At 47.7% G+C, this 19668-nt stretch overlaps 1 protein-coding gene across 1 annotated transcript in view; it reads left to right on the forward strand.

Annotated features, from left to right (window-relative positions):
• PEMT (phosphatidylethanolamine N-methyltransferase) overlaps positions 1-12800 on the forward strand; it is a 41306-nt gene extending 28506 nt beyond the window's left edge. The window contains exons 5-6 of the mRNA XM_032238420.1: positions 6322-6542; positions 11169-12800. Coding sequence (XP_032094311.1) covers positions 6322-6542; positions 11169-11217 — 270 coding nt within the window. The 3' untranslated portion in view covers positions 11218-12800. The remainder of the gene's footprint in view (positions 1-6321; positions 6543-11168) is intronic.
• The last annotated feature ends 6868 nt before the right edge of the window (positions 12801-19668 follow it).

Here is a 19668-nt window from a genome sequence, read left to right on the forward strand (position 1 = left end):
TGGAGGTCTTCTAGTCCAACCTTCTACTCAAGCAGGGGACCCTATACCATTTCAATCAATCAATCAATCAGAATAGAACTGAAAGGGACCTTGGAGGTCTTCTAGTCCAACCCTCTGCTCAAGCAGGAGACCCTAGACCATTTCAATCAATCAATCAATCAATCAATCAATCAATCAGAATAGAGCTGGAAGGGACCTAGGAGGTCTTCTAGTCCAACCCTCTGCTCAAGCAGGAGACTCTAGACCATTTCAATCAATCAATCAATCAATCAGAATAGAGCTGGAAGGGACCTAGGAGGTCTTCTAGTCCAACCCTCTACTCAAGCAGGGGACCCTATACCATTTCAATCAATCAATCAATCAGAATAGAGCTGGAAGGGACCTTGGAGGTCTTCTAGTCCAGCCCCCTGCTCAAGCAGGAGATCTTATACCATTTCAGACAAACGGCTGTCCAGTCCCTTCTTGAAAACCTCCAGTGATGGAGCACCCACAACTTCTGGAGGCAAGTTGTTCCACAGATTAACTCTCCTCACTGTTAGGAAGTTTCTCCTCAACTCCAGTTTGCTTTTCTCCTTGATTAGTTCCTATCCATGGTTTCTTGTCCTGCCTTCTGGTGCTTCTGAGAATAGGTTGTCCCCCTCTTCTTTGGGGCAGCCCCTCAAATACTGGACGATGGCTATCATGTCCCCCTTAGTCCTTCTTTTCCCTAGACTAGCCAAACCCAAACTGTTCATATGTTTTAGCCTGCAGGCCTTCAAACATCTTAGTTGCTCTTCTCTGCACTTTTTCCAAAGTCTTAACATCTCCACATTGCAACGGGGTGACCAAAACTGGATGCAGGATTCCAGGTGTGGTCACCACATTTGAAAACAGTATTCTGGAGAGCAGGAGATGGCAACCTCTTTTCTAAGTAAGATGTTCCCCACTACGACTTGTATCAACCCCAACCTGCATGTATGTCCAAGGATGACTATGAGGGAAATATGCCAGTGGAAACATCCGGAGGACAATCCTAGATTTGATGACCAGGGTAGATAGCACCAAACCACTTCTTTGGAAGGGACCTTGGAGGTCTTCTAGTCCAACCTCTTGCTGAAGCAGGAGGCTCTATACAATTTCAGACTATGGACTCTTCTTAAAAATCTCCAGGGTTAGAGAACCCACGACGGTTTAGTTTCAACCCTCTTGCAAAGGTTGGCTGGAGCTTAAACCTGCAGGCTGGATTGCAATGAATGAAGCCAACTCAAAGCTAGAATAAATTCTGATCTGCCGCGTATGTTGGAAAAGCATTTAGAAGCCATAATTATAGAATTCCACAGGCTGCTGAAGAGAAGGACGTCTTAATGGAACCCATCTTTTTGCACTCTTTCTCCTTCTCAACTGGAAGGCCCAGCGGTTTCCAGTGGTTCTTTGTTTCCGCAGCCCTCAGCTTTATGGTCCTGCTGTTCCTCTCCAGCGGTTATGAAAGCCTCACAGCTGGGGCATCTTCTCCATTACAGGATCCTCAATAGATGCTTGGTGACCCCCTTTTCTTCTGGCCTGCTTTCATAACTGGGCAGTGGAATGAGGCCATCCTTGATGTTGATGTTGATGTTGATACATCCCCTTGATGTTTCGTTTCTTGGAGAGGCGGATCCCCGTGGGTGAATCCGACAGAGGAACCAGGAAATGAATCTTCAATCCTCAGCATTGTTTAGATGAGTTGTTGACCAATTCTGGTTTTGGCTCAATAGAGTTGGCCCATCTGATCTCCACTCCCTAGTGTTTAAATGTTCTCTCTCTCTCTCTCCCCTCCCTCCTCTCTCTCCCTCCCTCTTCCTCCCTCCCTCCCTCTCTCTCCCCCTCTCTCTCCTCCCTCTCTCCCTCTCTCCGCTCTCCCTCCATCCATTCCCCTCTCTCTCCCCCCTCTCTCTCCCCCTCCCCCTCCCTCCCTCTCCCTTCCTCTCTCCCTCCCTCTCCCTCCTCCCCTCCCTCCTTCTCTCCCCCTCTCTCATCCCTCCCTCCCTCTCTCCCTCCGTCTCTCCCTCCGTCTCTCCCTCTCTCTCCCCCTCCCTCCCTCTCTCTCCCACCCTCCCTCTCTCTCTCCCTCCTTCTCTTCCTCTCTCTCCCTCCCTCTCTCTCCCTCCCTCCCTCCCTCCCCCTCTCTCTCTCCTTTCCTCCCCCTCTCTCCCTCCCTCTCTCTCCTTCCCTCTCTCTCCCCCCTCTCCCTCTCTCTCTCCCTCTCTCCCTCCCTCCATCCCCCTCTCTCTCCCTCCCTCTCCCTCCCTCCCTCTCTCCCTCTCTCCCTCCATCCCCCTCTCTCCCTCTCTCCCTCCATCCATTCCCCTCTCTCTCCCTCCCTCTCTCTCCCCCTCCCCCTCCCTCCCTCTCCCTTCCTCTCTCCCTCCCTCTCCCCCTCCCTCCCTCTCTCTCCCCCCCTCTCTCTCCCTCCCTCCCTCTCTCCCTCCGTCTCTCCCTCCGTCTCTCCCTCTCTCTCCCCCTCCCTCCCTCTCTCTCCCACCCTCCCTCTCTCTCTCCCTCCTTCTCTTCCTCTCTCTCCCTCCCTCCCTCCCTCCCCCTCCCTCCCTCCTTTCCTCCCCCTCTCTCCCTCCCTCTCTCTCCTTCCCTCTCTCTCCCCCCTCTCCCTCTCTCTCTCCCCCTCTCTCTCCCTCCCTCTCCCTCCCTCCCTCTCTCTCCCCCCTCTCTCCCTCCCTCTCTCCCTCTCTCCCTCTCTCCCTCCATCCATTCCCCTCTCTCTCCCTCCCTCTCTCTCCCCCTCCCCCTCCCTCCCTCTCCCTTCCTCTCTCCCTCCCTCTCCCCCTCCCCCCTCTCTCTCCCCCCCTCTCTCTCCCTCCCTCCCTCTCTCCCTCCGTCTCTCCCTCCGTCTCTCCCTCTCTCTCCCCCTCCCTCCCTCTCTCTCCCACCCTCCCTCTCTCTCTCCCTCCTTCTCTTCCTCTCTCTCCCTCCCTCCCTCTCTCTCCCTCCCTCCCTAGTCTCCCTCCCCCATCCCTCCCTTTCCTCCCCCTCTCTCCCTGCCCTCTCTCCCTTCCTCTCTCTCCCCCCTCTCCCTCTCTCTCTCCCCTCTCTCTCCCCCTCTCAGTCCCCCTCTCCTCCCTCTCCCCCTCTCCTCCCTCCCCCTCCTCCCTCCTCCTCCCCCCTCCTCTCCCTCCCTCTCTCCCTCTCTCTCCCACCCTCCATCCATTCCCCTCTCTCTCCCTCCCTCTCTCTCCCCCTCCCCCTCCCTCCCTCTCCCTTCCTCTCTCCCTCCCTCCCTCTCCCCCTCCCTCCCTCTCTCTCCCCCCCTCTCTCTCTCCCTCCCTCCCTCTCTCCCTCCGTCTCTCCCTCTCTCTCCCCCTCCCTCCCTCTCTCTCCCACCCTCCCTCTCTCTCTCCCTCCTTCTCTCCCTCTCTCTCCCTCCCTCTCTCTCTCCCTCCCTCCCCCTCCCTCCCTCCTTTCCTCCCCCTCTCTCCCTCCCTCTCTCTCCTTCCCTCTCTCTCCCCCTCTCCCTCTCTCTCTCTCCCTCTCTCCCTCCCTCCATCCCTCTCTCTCTCCCTCCCTCTCCCTCCCTCCCTCTCCCCCCTCTCTTGCTCTCTCCCTCTCTCTCCCTCCTTCCCTCTCTCCCTTCCTCCCTCTCTCTCTCCCCTCTCTCTCTCCCTCTCTCCCTCCCTCCTTCCCTCCCCCTCCCTCCCTCCCTCCCTCCCTCCCTCTCTCTCTCTCTCTCTCAGCGTTTCCCAGTGTGGCATCTGTGAGACTGGACACGGTCACCCACTTTCCATCAGAAGGTCTGCCACTCACCGAGCCCTCTTTAGCATCTGCTTAATCATGCTCATTCATTATTCCTTTGGTCGGTGACCTATTTCTTCTACAGCTAAGTCAACGTTAGGTTAGTGGGGGGGGGGGGCAAACAGTAGAAGGTTTCCTCCCTACACATTTCTAAGAGGGATTAAGGCAGAAACAACATCATGAGTTAGTCTTGGCTGAAGAAAGGAGCAGATTAGGTGGAGGTGAAATCAAAACAGTTTTCTAAGTTGTCAAAAGTTTGTCTTGGGAAATTGCTTGGTGCCCAATTAGACTTTTGACTGCCAGCTCCAGGGTGTCAAATTGAATAATAACGCATCAAAAACTTAAACCACTTTCCCACAAGTTTCTACAAATCCTATCTAAGTGGCAATTTTGGGAATTAAACGATCTGTTGGGTGCCCTGCCCCTGAGCAGTAGCCTCTGTGGAGATTAGATGGAGTGAGTAGATTTAGCGGTACTTTCGATCCTATGGAGATTTTCAGTCCTCCAGGCCATGGTTATCCCAAAGGTGCTTCTTTGAAGAGGCATCTGGATCTTCTGGATTTTCTTTGAAGAGGTTTCACTTCTCATCCAAGATTCTTGGAGCTCTGAAGAAGCTTCTTGGATGAGAAGCAAAACCTCTCCAAAGAAAAGCCAGAAAGTTAGGGAGGGATAGTAAGAGGCGGAGAGAGGGAATGAAGGGGAAGAGGAGGAGGAGGGGAGAGGAAGGGGAGGAAGGAAAGGGAAAGGAGAGGAGGAAAGAAGGAAGTAGAGAAGAAGGGAGGGAGGGAGGAAAGGAAGGAGCGTTGTGGTAAAATAAAACAGAGGTATGGGATGATAAGCAAAGCAATCCCGATTATATGTTTTAATTTTTGTATATGGAAAAATGAATGCGTAAAAGTGTTAAAGCACAATGTGAATAATAGCTGTGAGAATGTATACTTGTAAATGTAGGTATGAGATTAAAAAAAAAATTACAAAAATGAAAAGCCAGAAAATCTTGAAGAAAGCACTTTTGGGATGATTTTTGACATTTCTCCTGGAGAGGATCCAAAAGCGATCGCTTGAGAATTCCTCGGACAACGTTAGCCTAACTTAAGATATTTCGGGGCCAACTTCTTGAAAGACCCCCCCAAGGCAACGTAAAAGACAGCCATGCAGCCTCTTAAGCATAAATAATTAAATCAGCATTACTCATTAAACGCCAGATGAAAAAGGAAATCACGGCTGGGCATTTAGAAGGCCAAGTTGAAGAGATGCGCCTGCTCTTCTCCTTCATTGCTAAGGGAGCAGGGACCTGTCTTGGAAAAGAGACCAGAGAGGGAGGGGCGGAGGCCGGCTCCTGTTCTGGCAAGGATCATCTCATTTGAAAGCCAGACCTGAGACGTTTACAGGTCTAAAGTTGAATCGGAGGACGTGGTGGCCCACTAGAAGGTCCCCCAGCATTGTTTGGATTATCTCAGCACTGCTGGAGGTTCAGTCAAGCAACATCTGGAAACTACCCAGTTGCCCCCTAAATGTGGGATCCTTGGTTTTCTCGGAGCTTGGTTGTTCTCTTGAAGATGTTTCACGTCTGCAAGAAAATGTTTCACATCTGCAAGAAAGAAAAACAAGCTAAGGGAGCACCAAGGACCCCACAGTCCTCCTCCTCCTCCTCTCTGCAGATCCCACTTCTTTATGGTACTGATGATGCTACCTAGTTGGGTCATGAAACATCTGCGAGAAAGCAGCCCAGCTCGGAGAACACCAAGCACCTCACAGTCCAACCCTGAGCTGCAAATTTTCTGCTCTTCCCTAAATAATCAGCCAACCCATCGTTCCACCCACTGATGATCATTTTCCATCATAGAGAAATTGAGGCCTAGAAAGCTTCAGAAGTTGGGTGATAAGGAGCCGAGGTGGCGCAGTGGTTAGAGTGCTGTACTGTAGGCTACTTCAGCTGACTGTTATCTGCAGTTCAGCGGTTCTAATCTCACCGGCTCAAGGTTGACTCAGCCTTCCATCCTTCCAAGGTGGGTAAAATAAGGACCCGGATTGTTGTTGGGGGCGATATGCTGACTCTGTAAACCGCTTAGAGAGGGCTCAAAGCCCTATGAAGCGGTATATAAGTCTAACTGCTATTGCTATTGATAAACCAATCTTGGAAGAACGTTGCCAGGAGGACTGCTTCTTAGGAAAGAAAAATCTGTTGGCCCAAGACTCATCCCACTGGGGGTGGTGGTCTTCCTTTGTAGACCCATCTCATTCCTGTTCTGACTCTGGCCTACATTGTTGCCCTGGATTTGGGGAGATTTCTGCTCAGTTGTAGCCATTCTCCTCCCCCTCCCCATGTTGCATAACCAACTTCTCCGGAGCCGTCATAATCTCCCAGCTTTGTCCTCGTAGCTCCACCTCCACTGAGCCAAATCACATTATTTAATATAGCCAAAGCCACTGACACCCTCCCATCCTCCCACCTTCCAAGACTTAATGGAGTTATGACTCAATTAGGTCAGGATAAATATTATTGTTTTTTTACGATGTTGTTCTTTTTCTGCAACTTTTTTTGACCAGGTGACCTAGTTTGCCTGCGGACGGGCAAGTTCCCAGCCTCGGGTATTGTCGGGAAAAAGGGGGGGGGAACGGATGACTTCGGTGTCTCTCTTGCTGATTCACCCTTCTCTCCCCTTCCCAACTTTTGTTCTCCTCTTCTGCCTCTTTCAAATCAGGAGCTCCAGCCCAGTGGGTCTCATCCTGACCGTGGAGGTGGCTCTGTGCTATGCAATTGCTCTGCTCTACGAAGGGTGAGTGGCCTCCATGCGGGATGGAAAAAAATAATGAGGCATGATTTCATTTGAGGGAATTGTGTTGAGAAAGGGGGCCGTGTCTTTCCCCACCCCTCCTCCCTGCCTTCAGTTAACCTACTTTCTGTGTTTTCCCAGCGGACTTAATATAAAGGTGGGCTATGATTCAGAGAGATGGTTTGGTGTTATCTACCGTGGTCATCAAATCTAGAATTGTCCTCCGGATGTTTCCACTGGCATATTTCCCTCATAGTCATCCTTGGACATACACGCAGGTTGGGGTTGATACGAGTCGTAGTGGGGAACATCTTACTTAGAAAAGAGGTTGCCATTTCCTGCTCTCCAGAATACTGTTTTGGAATGTGCTGACCACACCTGGAATCCTGCATCCAGTTTTGGTCACCCCGTAGCAATGTTGAGATGTTAAGACTTTGGAAAAAGTTCAGAGAAGAGCAACTAAGATGATTGAAGGCCTCCAGGCTAAAAGATATGGACAGTTTGGGTTTGGCTAGTCTAGGGAAAAGAAGGACTAAGGGGGACGTGATAGCAGTCGTCCAGCCTTTGAGGGGCTGCCCCAAAGAAGAGGGGGTCAAACTATTCTCCAAGGCACCGGAAGGCAGGACAAGAAACCATGGATAGGAACTAATCAAGGAGAGAAGCAAACTGGAGTTGAGGAGAAACTTCCTAACAGTGAGGAGAGTTAATCTGTGGAACAACTTGCCTCCAGAAGTTGTGGGTGCTCCATCACTGGAGGTTTTCAAGAAGAGACTGGACAGACATTTGTCTGAAATGGTATAAGATCTCCTGCTTGAGCAGGGGGCTGGACTAGAAGACCTCCAAGGTCCCTTTCAGTTCTATTCTGATTGATTGATTGATTGAAATGGTATAGGGTCCCCTGCTTGAGTAGAGGGTTGGACTAGAAGACCTCCTAGGTCCCTTCCAGCTCTATTCTGATTGATTGATTGATTGATTGATTGATTGAAATGGTCTAGGGTCTCCTGCTTGAGCAGGGGGTTGGACTAGAAGACCTCCAAGGCCCCTTCCAGCTCTATTCTGATTGATTGATTGATTGATTGATTGATTGAAATGGTCTAGGGTCTCCTGCTTGAGCAGAGGGTTGGACTAGAAGACCTCCAAGGTCCCTTCCAGCTCTATTCTGATTGATTGATTGATTGAAATAGTATAGTGTCTCCTGCTTGAGCAGGGGGCTGGACTAGAAGACCTCCAAGGTCCCTTTCAGTTCTATTCTGATTGATTGATTGATTGAAATGGTATAGGGTCTCCTGCTTGAGTAGAGGGTTGGACTAGAAGACCTCCAAGGTCCCTTCCAGCTCTATTCTGATTGATTGATTGATTGAATGAAATGGTCTAGGGTCCCCTGCTTGAGTAGAGGGTTGGACTAGAAGACCTCCTAGGTCCCTTCCAGCTCTATTCTGATTGATTGATTGATTGATTGATTGATTGAAATGGTCTAGGGTCTCCTGCTTGAGTAGAGGGTTGGACTAGAAGACCTCCTAGGTCCCTTCCAGCTCTATTCTGATTGATTGATTGATTGATTGATTGATTGATTGAAATGGTCTAGGGTCTCCTGCTTGAGCAGAGGGTTGGACTAGAAGACCTCCTAGGTCCCTTCCAGCTCTATTCTGATTGATTGATTGATTGAAATAGTATAGTGTCTCCTGCTTGAGCAGGGGGCTGGACTAGAAGACCTCCAAGGTCCCTTTCAGTTCTATTCTGATTGATTGATTGATTGAAATGGTATAGGGTCTCCTGCTTGAGTAGAGGGTTGGACTAGAAGACCTCCAAGGTCCCTTCCAGCTCTATTCTGATTGATTGATTGATTGAATGAAATGGTCTAGGGTCTCCTGCTTGAGCAGGGGGTTGGACTAGAAGACCTCCAAGGTCCCTTCCAGCTCTATTCTGATTCTGATTCAACCAGGTGAGAAGAAAGTCATTCTTAACCTGCCCTATCAGGCCCACCAGCTCAATAGGTCCAGATCCATCTTTGGATTTTCCTCCCTTCAAATGATAAACCTGTTTTGGGTCAGTGAGACTGAGGGATTCTACAAGCGTGGAGAATCGAGGCCATTCCCATGCCAACACCTGAGGTGGTTTTTTCAGAGTTTGGTCAACAGGTGGGCCAACCTGGAGCTGATGTTTCGTTTGGTCAGTTGAAACTCCTGATGGGAAACAACCCACCAGCGAGAACATTTATAGCGTGTATAATAATGTGCGGTCCAACTTTCCCCAAGAAAACCTTCTGCTTTGCAAGTTTTGTTGACGTGTTGATGAATTTACCCACACGTCCCTAGAATAAGTCTCTCCGGCTGTGTTAATCATATGCCGGCAGTTATGGATATTTCCAGGTCATTCATTCAGAAGTGATTCATAAAAGGAAGGGGAGGTTTACCCGTGGATTCTTCTGAGCCACATGCGGGGCCTGTGAGATGGCCACACTCTGAGTCTTTCCTTGCATGCCGGCTAAATGCCAATCAGCCTGAAGAGTGGGACAGGCTGTGTTCCATTGTATGGTTTAGTGTTTACGTTCTATGATGCTATAGGGGGCGTTCAACCCTGTTCAACCCAGAACTTGGATTTAGTTCCACTATGGGTTCTGCTTCTGTCTTTTGATGAAGCTCAATTGATCAATAACTTCTCACTGATCAAAGGAATCTCACGGACATTGCTCAATAGTGGAATACTAATCAAGGAGAGAATCAACCTGGAATTAAGGAGAAACTCCCCAACACTGAGGACAATTAACCCGTGGACAATTTCTGAGCTTGCCTTCAGAAATTGTCGATGCTGGAAGTTTTTAAGAACAGACTGGGCAGCCATTTAGCAATAGCAATAGCAGTTAGACTTATATAGCGCTTCATAGGGCTTTCAGCCCTCTCTAAGCGGTTTACAGAGTCAGCATATATCGCCCCCACAGTCTGGGTCCTCATTTCACCCACCTCGGAAGGGTGGAAGGCTGAGTCAACCTTAAGCCAGTGAGATTAGAACCGCTGAACTGCAGATAACAGTCAGCTGAAGTGGCCTGCAGTACAGCACTCTAGCAATAGCAATAGCAGTTAGACTTACATACCGCTTCATAGGGCTTTCAGCCCTCTCTAAGCAGTTTACAGAGTCAGCATATCGCCCCCACAGTCTGGGTCCTCATTTCACCCACCTCGGAAGGATGGAAGGCTGAGTCAACCTTAAGCCGGTGAGATTTGAACAGCCGAACTGCAGATAACAGTCAGTTGAAGTGGCCTGCAGTGCTGCACTCTAACCACTGCGCCACCTCGGCTCTGAAATGGCATAGGTTCTCCTGCTTGAGCAGGAGGCTGGGCTAGAAGACCTCCAAGGCCCCTTCCAACTCCTGTTCTGTTCATCACTGGAGGTTTTAAAGAAGAGACTGGAAAGTCGCTTGTCTAAGATGATGTAGGTTCTCCTGCTTGAGCAGGGGGTTGGACTAGAAGACCTCCAAGGTCCCTTCCAGCTCTATTCTATCCTAAATCACTATGCCAAACCAAGCCACTGCACGCTGTTTCCAGCTGATAGTCCTTCCAACGACCCAGATACACCTAGTTCAAAGAGATAGTTATGGATAGAAAGCAGGTTCTGCTAGAAAGCAGTTGTCTGAAGGACAAATCTCAAAGGTGTTTTTTCGAAAGGCAACTGGACTTTGTTGCTCCTTGAAGACATTTCACTCATCATCCAAGAAGCGAAAGATCTTCAAGGGAAGAGAAAGTCCAGTTGCCTTTCAAAGAAGCACCACCATCACCTGGATGACTGAGAATCTCCATAGATATTTAAAGCATAAATGGTGACCCTGTGTGAGATTTTTATGGAAGAAGGTTCCAAGCATTCACTCAAAGGGACCTCAGTAGAGAATGGAGAACGAGATCCAGGAGAACTTTACACCTTGGACATCCACCTCCCTCTCAGCAGGAGAAATTGAGGTTAGATGTTCAATGGGTTGGTTCTTAGGAGTTTCCTCCACGGATAAAATTCCTTCTTACGGTTTTCCTTGCAAACTTTTCTCAGAGGACATTGAAGAGACTGAAGGAGGACAGAGGTGGAGAGCTCCGTGTCTTGCCAGTTCTCCTTTAGCAATAGCAATAGCAGTTAGACTTATATACCGCTTCATAGGGCTTTCAGCCCTCTCTAAGCGGTTTACAGAGTCAGCATATCGCCCCCAACAACAATCCAGGTCCTCATTTCACCCACCTCGGAAGGATGGAAGGCTGAGTCAACCCTGAGCCGGTGAGATTTGAACAGCCAAACTGCAGAACTAGCAGTCAGCTGAAGTAGCCTGCAGTGCTGCACTCTAACCACTGCGCCACCTCGGCTCATATCAACCTTTTTCAGTTACGATGACCTCTTTGCCCGGGGAAAAAAGCCAGTTTTTCTCAACAACTTGACGCTGTCTGGATTTCAACTGGGGAATTCCGGGAGTTGACGTCCACACAGCTTAAAGTTGCTACGGTTGAGAACACTGACCTAGGTGGGATGAGAGAGACAAGGCGAGGGCAGTAGGACCTCTGAATATTCACCACTTTTTTTTCCCTTGCTCCCCCTTCCCACCAAACCCTGGTGCCCCGTTCCCTCATCCCCACATCTCCCCTCTCCCTCTCCTAGGCCTTTCACCGAAGAAATCTACCGCAAGAAAGCACCGAAGTGTAAATAAGGCCACCGCACCAGTTGACGAAGGCATCCCCCAATGCTGGGATTGGTTGAACACATATTGCCTGGCCTGCTGGGATCTCCCAAATGGGACAGTTGGATAGGATGAGAGGACTTCAGCCTGACTCCTGTCGCATTCCTCAAACTCCTCAACAAATACACAAACACACCCAACAGGCCCCATTCTTATTTTTGTTTTGTTTGTTTGACCGAACGCCCAACCCTGAAAGGAAAGACTTCGCAAACACACAGGGCCCAGCAAGGGGGCTTTTGAATGCCGATGTTTGCTTCCCTTCGGCTTTCAGCTCTTTTCATTAGCTGCGCAATTCTGGATGTTTTGATTATAGGCTGGAGAGCATCAGAAAGGCGGCCCAGGCAGGAGGAGACCCCCGAGTGGTTTATCTAACTGGAACCGTGTGTGGGACACGTACAAAGAGAGGGATTGAAAGTATGAAAAAGCACAGAGTGTGTACATTCCTTGACAGGAGAAACAAAGCCACCAGGGTGCATAGTATTTGGAGGGAGAGGGGAAGGGATTGGATGCTTCAGCCGGGAGGCATGGACTCCCTGTGAATGTGCAGCATCTGTATTCACGCAACAGACCTACAACTGGGAATGCGATTCTTCCATTTTCTGGATTGGGGCCATGCCTAAAGATCTTAAAATCACCAAAGGTCTGATATGCAAAGCCATAAACAAACCCTAACCATGTTGGTCACAAATCAAGGTTAGCGTGTTTTGAGGAAGGCATCTCCTTGGGTCGTGATCTGACCTGCTTAAGCTTGAGGTGTTCTTGGTGCTCTCTGAGCTTGGTGGTTTTCTTGCCAACGTTTCGTGACCCAACTAGGTAACATCATCAATGCTGGAAGGGGATATGGTTTGTGGCAAATTTTGAACAGGGCTGCTCTTTAAACAAAAATGGGAGATTCTCTCTGGATAGCCAGTCATGTCAGGAAGAAGATTGAAATCCAAGTTCTCCAGAATTCGGTAGAAAACAGCATGTTCGCATTGTATCTTCTCCATTGTCCCTCAGCTGAAATAGTGCACCCCTTCGAAATGACTTTTCCAGTTTTGGGGTTTCAGATACGCCCCATTTATTGCTACGGCCTTTTCTCTATGTGCTGTGATATCTTAACTTCTTAAAGCACCTTCTTAGCTTCTGGACCTCACCACCAATGGTGTTTTTTGTCAACAACGTTGGTGGACTTTTGCAGCCAAAGCAACTCTAGTTTAGTTTTTGTGGTGTTCCAGAGAATGTTAGATCTTGGAAGCATAGCCATAAGCCCCAGAATGTTGCTTTAAGTGCTGAGTTTTACTCAGAGAGGTAGGAATGGGTCAGATTCAGCAGTACGGTTGGTTAATCGCGAGTTATCATTTCTGGAAAAGGAACAAAAACAGCAGCATTTTCTTCAACCTTTGAAGAGCGCGAGAGTTTCGCCACACATTTTTGACCCTCCTCCGTGATGTTCATCTCCTCAAACTTCTCCTGAGGCTCCAAAGGCAGCTTGTTCTTCAATGAAGTGAACATCTGATGAATGGATCCTAAGAGATGTAGGTCAGCAAGAGATGGCCTAGATTCTTCACCCATGACAAATGCTCCGTTTGTCTCTGCCTCAAGAGGGATCAGTGGTGGAGAACCTGGTGGAATCTCTGAAATCCTTTGGAGATCAAAGAATGGAAAGCCATCAGGTGAAGTGAGCACTTTCACAAGGTTTTCTTCTTATGTCCTAGGGGGTTATAAATTCCTTTCTCTTTGTTTTCCATTACTATCATTTTCTCCCAGCTATCACGAAAACATTGTAAATGCCTTCCACCTCCCATTGTTTTCACATTTTCCCAAACAATCTCCAGATACTGGCTTCTGAGAATTATATAAATTCCTTCCATATCCTTCTCTCTGTCTCTCTCTTGTCTCTCTCTCTCTCTCTCTCTCTTTGTCTCTCTCTCTGTCTCTGTCTCTCTGTCTGTCTCTCTCTGTCTCTCTATCTCTCCGTCTGTCTCTCTCTCTCTCTGTCTCTCTGTCTCTCTCTCTCTGTGTCTGTCTCTCTGTCTCTCTCTGTCTCTCTCTCTTTCTCTGTCTCTCTATCTCTCTCTCTCTGTCTCTTTTTGTCTCTCTCTCTGTCTCTCTGTCTCTCTCTATCTCTCCGTCTGTCTCTCTGTCTCTCTATCTCTCCGTCTGTCTCTCTCTGTCTCTCTCTGTGTCTCTCTCTGTCTCTCGTCTCTCTCTCTCTCTGTGTCTGCCTCTCTGCCTCTGTCTCTCTCTCTCTGTCTCTCTCTTTCTCTGTCTCTCTATCTCTCTCTGTCTCTCTTTGTCTCTCTCTCTGTCTCTGTCTCTCTCTGTCTCTCCGTCTGTCTCTCTATCTCTCTCTCTGTCTCTCTGTCTCTCTCTGTCTCTCATCTCTCTCTCTCTCTGTGTCTGTCTCTCTGTCTCTGTCTCTCTCTCTCTCTCTCTCTCTCTCACACACACACACACACACACACACACCTGGTGTCCTGTCCTTCCCAAGTTTGAGTTCTCTGGCCCAGCAGGAGCTGAAGAAGAAGTGGCTTAACCATCACATTGGACTCGCTATAAGACACAGTACATTTTGGGTGGTATGTCACATGGATTTTATGCCCTTATATTTCACTATGTCCATAATAGTTGTAACGAGTGCCTGCAGACAAGATACCATTTCAAAATAAATTTCAAAAGAGAATCACAACCATCTCAAAGAAAGTTTATTGGTATGCATTCCTTCTTTCGGCTGGATACATATTGTCTGCTGCCTGTCTTACTTCCTGATCCCTATTATTCATAATGCTCTTTCCTGCAAAGGAATATTTATATTTAGAGTCCTTTTCTGCAGCCCCTTCTCGTGTATGCTGTACCCATAACAACCGAGCGAGCAGGAATACGCTGCATTATTCAGGCAACGGTTACCAGACTGTCAATCTGAGTTACAGTAACGGGTTTAAATCTGTTCTTTTATCATGAAGAGGAATTTTCTGGAAGGAAACAAAACCTGTTTTCTTTCTTGAACTGTTTACAAAGACAGTCCCAGTTCTATCTCTATTTTTTTTTTCTTGTTTTATACTCTCTCTGCCCCAGCTTTAAAAGAAGCATGATTCACATTTTGTTTGCAAGAATGGCTTCTCCGTTTTTAAACATTCGTCCTTGGACTCTGCAGCCACCAATTGTACAATCTAACCTAATTTTTTTTCCCCTCTGTCTCTGGCTTGTAAACTGGCAGTGTGAAATTTGGCGTCCCTAAAATTTCAGAGAGGACTTGATACTCTCCAAAAGATGATCCCAAATTTTACTATATTTTATGCACGAATGGAGAGGAATCGGGTCGTTTTTGTTCCCCATTTAAATGCAAATGGCATCTCTTTCCATTTTCCTCCTGCCACTAGTAAACCAGCCACAGGCAAAAGGCAGCCTATTGCCCAGAACAAAATATATTACCCATGTCAGATATAAATGCCAACCCACTAATATTACAAAACAGGGAAGCTCTATAAACTCGTTTTATAAATGAAAGCCGTCCCTAAATCTGTTTGGAATGGAGAATAATTCTTAGTCCTACAACGTTATGCTCAACCTTAAACCACAAAGAAATCCTATTTTGGCTCAACTGGAGGAAGCTCAGTGTCAGCACTCCTCCATTGAATAATTAGGAAAGAAAACCACGAGACTCCATTGATAGAAATCAAGTGTACTTTTACTAATTATAAATGATCAGAAGCGTAGCAAAGCGAAGACTGATTATTTAGGCGCGAAAGCAAATGATATATAGAATAACCCACCCCCACCCCTTGGCATCCCAGTTACAGTCCAATCATAATTCTCCCAAGTGTCAGGTGCGAGATAACTTCGAAAGGCATCACCAAGATGGAATGTCGGTTCCGCTGGCCTTGGCGGGAAACCTTCTCCGCATGCGCAGTAAGACAGGCAGCAAAACTCCAGAATCTTCCTCCAGCACTATTAGTAACCCCTCCCAAATACCATGCCCCCCCTCCCCATTTCAATGGCAGCCGAAGCAGCAGCAAAGCAGAGGCTGACACTCAGTTTCTACCTAGACCACACCAGAATTCTGCATCCAGTTTTGGTCACCACACTATAAAAAAAAGATGTTGAGAACCCTTAGTGCAGAGAAGAGCAGCCAGGATGATTAGGGGACTGGAGACTAAAACATAATGAAGAATAGTTACGGGAACTGGGCATGGCTAGTCTAAGGAAGCGAAGGACCAGGGGAGACATTATAGCATCTTCCAATATCTGAGTGGGGCTTCCACAGAGTGAAGGGGACAACCTATTTTCCAAAGCACCCAAAGGAAGAATGGATGGAAACTGACCAAGGAGAGATTCAACCTGAAAATAAGAAGAAATTTTCTGACAGTGAGAACAATCAACCCATGGAGCAGAAGTTGCCTTTGGAAGTTGTGGGAGCTTCATCCCTGGAGGCTTTCAAGAAGAGCCTGAACTGCCATCTGTCAGAAATGGTGCAGCGTCTCCTGCTTGGGCAGGGGGTTAGACTAGATGACCTACAAGGTCCCTTCCAACTCTGTTAATCTGAATCTATCTAAGATGATCAAAGGCCTGGAGGCTCAAACATACGATGAACGGTTGCAAGAACTGGGCATGGCTAGTCTAATGAAGAGAAGGATCAGGGGAGACAGGAGAGCATCTTCCAATATTTGAGGGGCTGCCACAGAGAGGAGGGGGTCAAGCTATTCTCCAAAGCACCCAAAAGCCAGACAAGGAAGAATGGGTGGAAACTGACCAAGGAGAGATTCAACCTGGAAATAAGGAGGAATTTTTCTGTCAGTGAGAACAATCAACCCATGGAACAGAAGTTGCCTTTGGAAGTTGTGGGAGCTTCATCCCTGGAGGCTTTCAAGAAGAGCCTGAACTGCCATCTGTCAGAAATGGTGAAGGGTCTCCTGCTTGGGCTGGGGGGTTGGACTAGATGACCTCTAAGGTCCCTTCCGACTCTGTTAATCTGTTCCCTTGCTAGCATAGCAATAGCAATAGCAGTTAGACTTATATACCGCTTCATAGGGTTTTCAGCCCTCTCTAAGCGGTTTATAGAGTCAGCATATCGCCCCCAACAATCCGGGTCCTCATTTCACCCACCTCGGAAGGATGGAAGGCTGAGTCAACCTTGAGCCGGTGAGATTAGAACCGCCGAACTGCAGATAACAGTCAGCTGAAGTGGCCTGCAGTACTGCACCCTAACCACTGCGCCACCTCGGCTCTTGCCCACCCTACCTCTTGTCTCCATCAAAACATGGTGCAGCTCAAGTGTCTTGTCTGAATCTGGGCTGTTGGCAACTATAAGACTTACTGGGGAATTCTGGGAGTTGAAGTCCACGTGTTAAAAGTGGCCAAGAACCCTGATCTAAAAGGATGGGTAAAGTGGACTCCTCCCCTTCTCTCTCCATTTCATAAGCCCAAGACAGGTAAGTTGAGCAGAATCACCTTCCTGTGAGTCACCTGGGGCTCTGGTCAGCTGATCTGCACCAGCCAATCCCATCCTCCCGAAAAGTACCTTGTGCCTTGAGAGTTTCTGTCTAGAGAACAATTTCCAGAAGCCAAGAGGGACAGGTTTTTCTCCTTTTTCTAGGAAAAACAAAAATATAGCAGCAGTTGTTCTAATTAGTTTCCAAATAATGCCATCTTTTCTTCTAAACATGGATGGCAGGAGTGCTTTATTGGCTAGATCACCCCATTGTCCTATCGGCTGTGCCAGTTTTAATGCTCGAGTTTAGATATGCCGAAGCCTAAAATTGAACAAATAGGGCATATTAACATGATGGAATTGTGGCGGCCGTTGCCTCTGCACAGACCAGAATCTGTTTCTAAGAATTGGAGATGCCAACAGGCATTGTGTAAAGCACAGGGTGGACTATTTTACGGGAGATTAGGACAGAAATGTCCTAGAAATCTGGCTCCTTTGCTGAATTGTACTGTGTGAACTCAGGAAATGGGCTAATTCGGTGAAGGGGGGGGCTGTGTGTGAACCCAGAAAATTGGGCTAATTGAATAAACTCAGTTAAGTTATCAGGGAGAAGTATATTGTGCGAACAACACGACTCTGGCAATAGTTTTGCATGCAGCAGCTATGATTCAATGCAGACCTCACTGATGGTCTTTTGGATGAGGGCAGGATAAACATTAGAAGGTGCGAGGGAATGGCCATAATGGATGCTTAAAAAAAAAAAAAACTATGAAGAGGGTCGATCTCTCTAATTAACATCAATGTCAAGCTGTTCGTGGAGCGCATGACCAGAAGAGGATAGAAACTTGTCTGAAGTTTTCTAAATGTTGCCTAGGTGCTAAAAAAATAATAATTGGTTGATAATTGCTCTACCAACTGAAGCAGTCCAGACTAGTTTCAGCTTCATTACTCTTGGCCAGACCTGATCCTTGCTGAAAATTCTTGCTCCGTCTTCCCTTGAGAGCTTCAGCACTTAGCTTTGTGCTCCTTGGAAGAGAATGCAACCCTTTGAGCAGAGAAAATGTCAACATCCGCTGGGCTGCCCTGCCTCAAAGGAAGGATGGTTTGTGTAGTTTCACCATTCCAATAATACTTTCTCCCTGCAACTCTTAGTTCCTCTTTATTTGTGTGGCTGGAAGAATATCCAGGGAGACTATCTCCTTGCTTGTCTTCTCTTGACTATTCTTTATACATACATACATACATACATACATACATACATACATACATATATAATTTTATTTTTTTATTACATAGACAACATCACATAACAATAGAAAAAAAATAATGGGAAGAGAAGAAGAAAAAAAGGGGGGGGAAACCCCCATCATCACATACAATATGTCATTTGATCACAGGTGCATCCCTACTACATTTGTACATCCCGTATCTCTCTGTTGTATATTTAATAATATTTAATATTTCTCTTGACTATTCTTAAAGGTAAAGGTTCCCCTCGCACATATGTGCTAGTTGTTCCTGACTCTAGGGGGGCGGTGCTCATCTGCTTTCAAAGCCGAAGAGCCAGCGCTGTCCAAAGACGTCTCCATGGTCATGTGGCTGGCATGACTCAGAACTGAAGGCGCATAGAATGTTGTTCCCTTCCCACCAAAGGTGGCTCCTATTTTTCTACTTGCATTTTTTACGTGCTTTCGAACTGCTAGGTTGGCAGAAGCTGGGACAAGTCACGGGAGCTCCCTCCGTTACGCGGCGCTGGGGATTCGAACTGTCAAACTCCCGACCTTTCATTTGACAAGCTCAGCGTCTTAGCCACTGAGCCACAGCGTCCCCTGACTATTCTTAGGAGACCTCAAAACCCACAGTGTGATGTTTTGCCCACAAAGAAACTCAACTCGGATTCGTTGCTAACAAAGTCTCGTGAATACACGTCTTCACGCCTACTAAGTTGCGTTTGTGCAAATGAAAGTCTTGTTTGGTGCTCTCCGAGCATGCTTGGTTTCCATGCAGATGTTCCTTTAATCAGTGATAGTAAGGAGGGATGTTTGCTGTCGGTTTATATTCTGGTGGCTTCCCCTGTCAATGTTGGGGCCAATGATCTTAGCGATTCTTTGGTTGAGCTGTTTGCTGTTGGCATCTTTGGCAGTTCCTTGATGTGGGTGATTGGTCTGATGCAGAGGTGGGTTCCTACCAGTTCGCACCTATTCGGTAGAACCGGTTCGTCAAATCTACCGAACCGGTTAGAAGAGGTTCCACCAGTGGACCCGGAAGGCAGGCCACACCTACAGAAGAGGTTCCAAATTTTTTTGAAACCCACCACTGGTCCTTGGATATGATTATTCTACACTATCATGCTCCTATTTATAAAACTCAGTGCCTCTGTGAACGGTAAGGATGACTACTGCGTTTGTGGTGCAATCAGAACATTGCGTGTGTTGAAGTTGTTTTAGCGCAAACCAAAGATGCCTTTTAAAAAACAACTTTACATCCTATTCTTATGCATGCCAGTGCTGTGTGTGAGGTCATTTAAGGTGGTTCTGAGAAGTGTCGTCGGCATCTTCATATCCGGTCACATGGGCGGCAAGCCACTCCCATCCGGTCACATGGGCGGCAAGCCACTCCCACAAAGGAGGCCACACCCACAGAGTAGGTTCCAACAATTTTTGAAACCCACCACTGGTCTGATGCTACCCTTAGAGTTAATCTTTGCTGATATGGGTAGTGGGGGGATGCGGGGGTCTTTTTGTCCCCCTTTTGGCTGGTTGGCTGTCTCTCTTCCATCGTCTGCAGATGTTATGAATGTCATATGTGTCCGTCGATGGCTGGTTTGTAAAGTCCCATTTCTCATAATTGGATTCAGCCCAGGGAAACAACATTGATTCCGCCAGCGTTATTTCCTTCAAAGTGTGAGAGTGTTTTGACATGGTTTCTAACAACGCTTGTTCGTTCTTCCTTCAGAAAGTCCAACGCTGAACTTATTAATGGCTTTTCTTTTTTTTAAAGTGATCACCTGA

This window comes from Thamnophis elegans, unplaced genomic scaffold, assembly GCF_009769535.1.
Source record: "Thamnophis elegans isolate rThaEle1 unplaced genomic scaffold, rThaEle1.pri scaffold_165_arrow_ctg1, whole genome shotgun sequence".
In the NCBI taxonomy this organism is placed as follows: domain Eukaryota; kingdom Metazoa; phylum Chordata; class Lepidosauria; order Squamata; family Colubridae; genus Thamnophis; species Thamnophis elegans.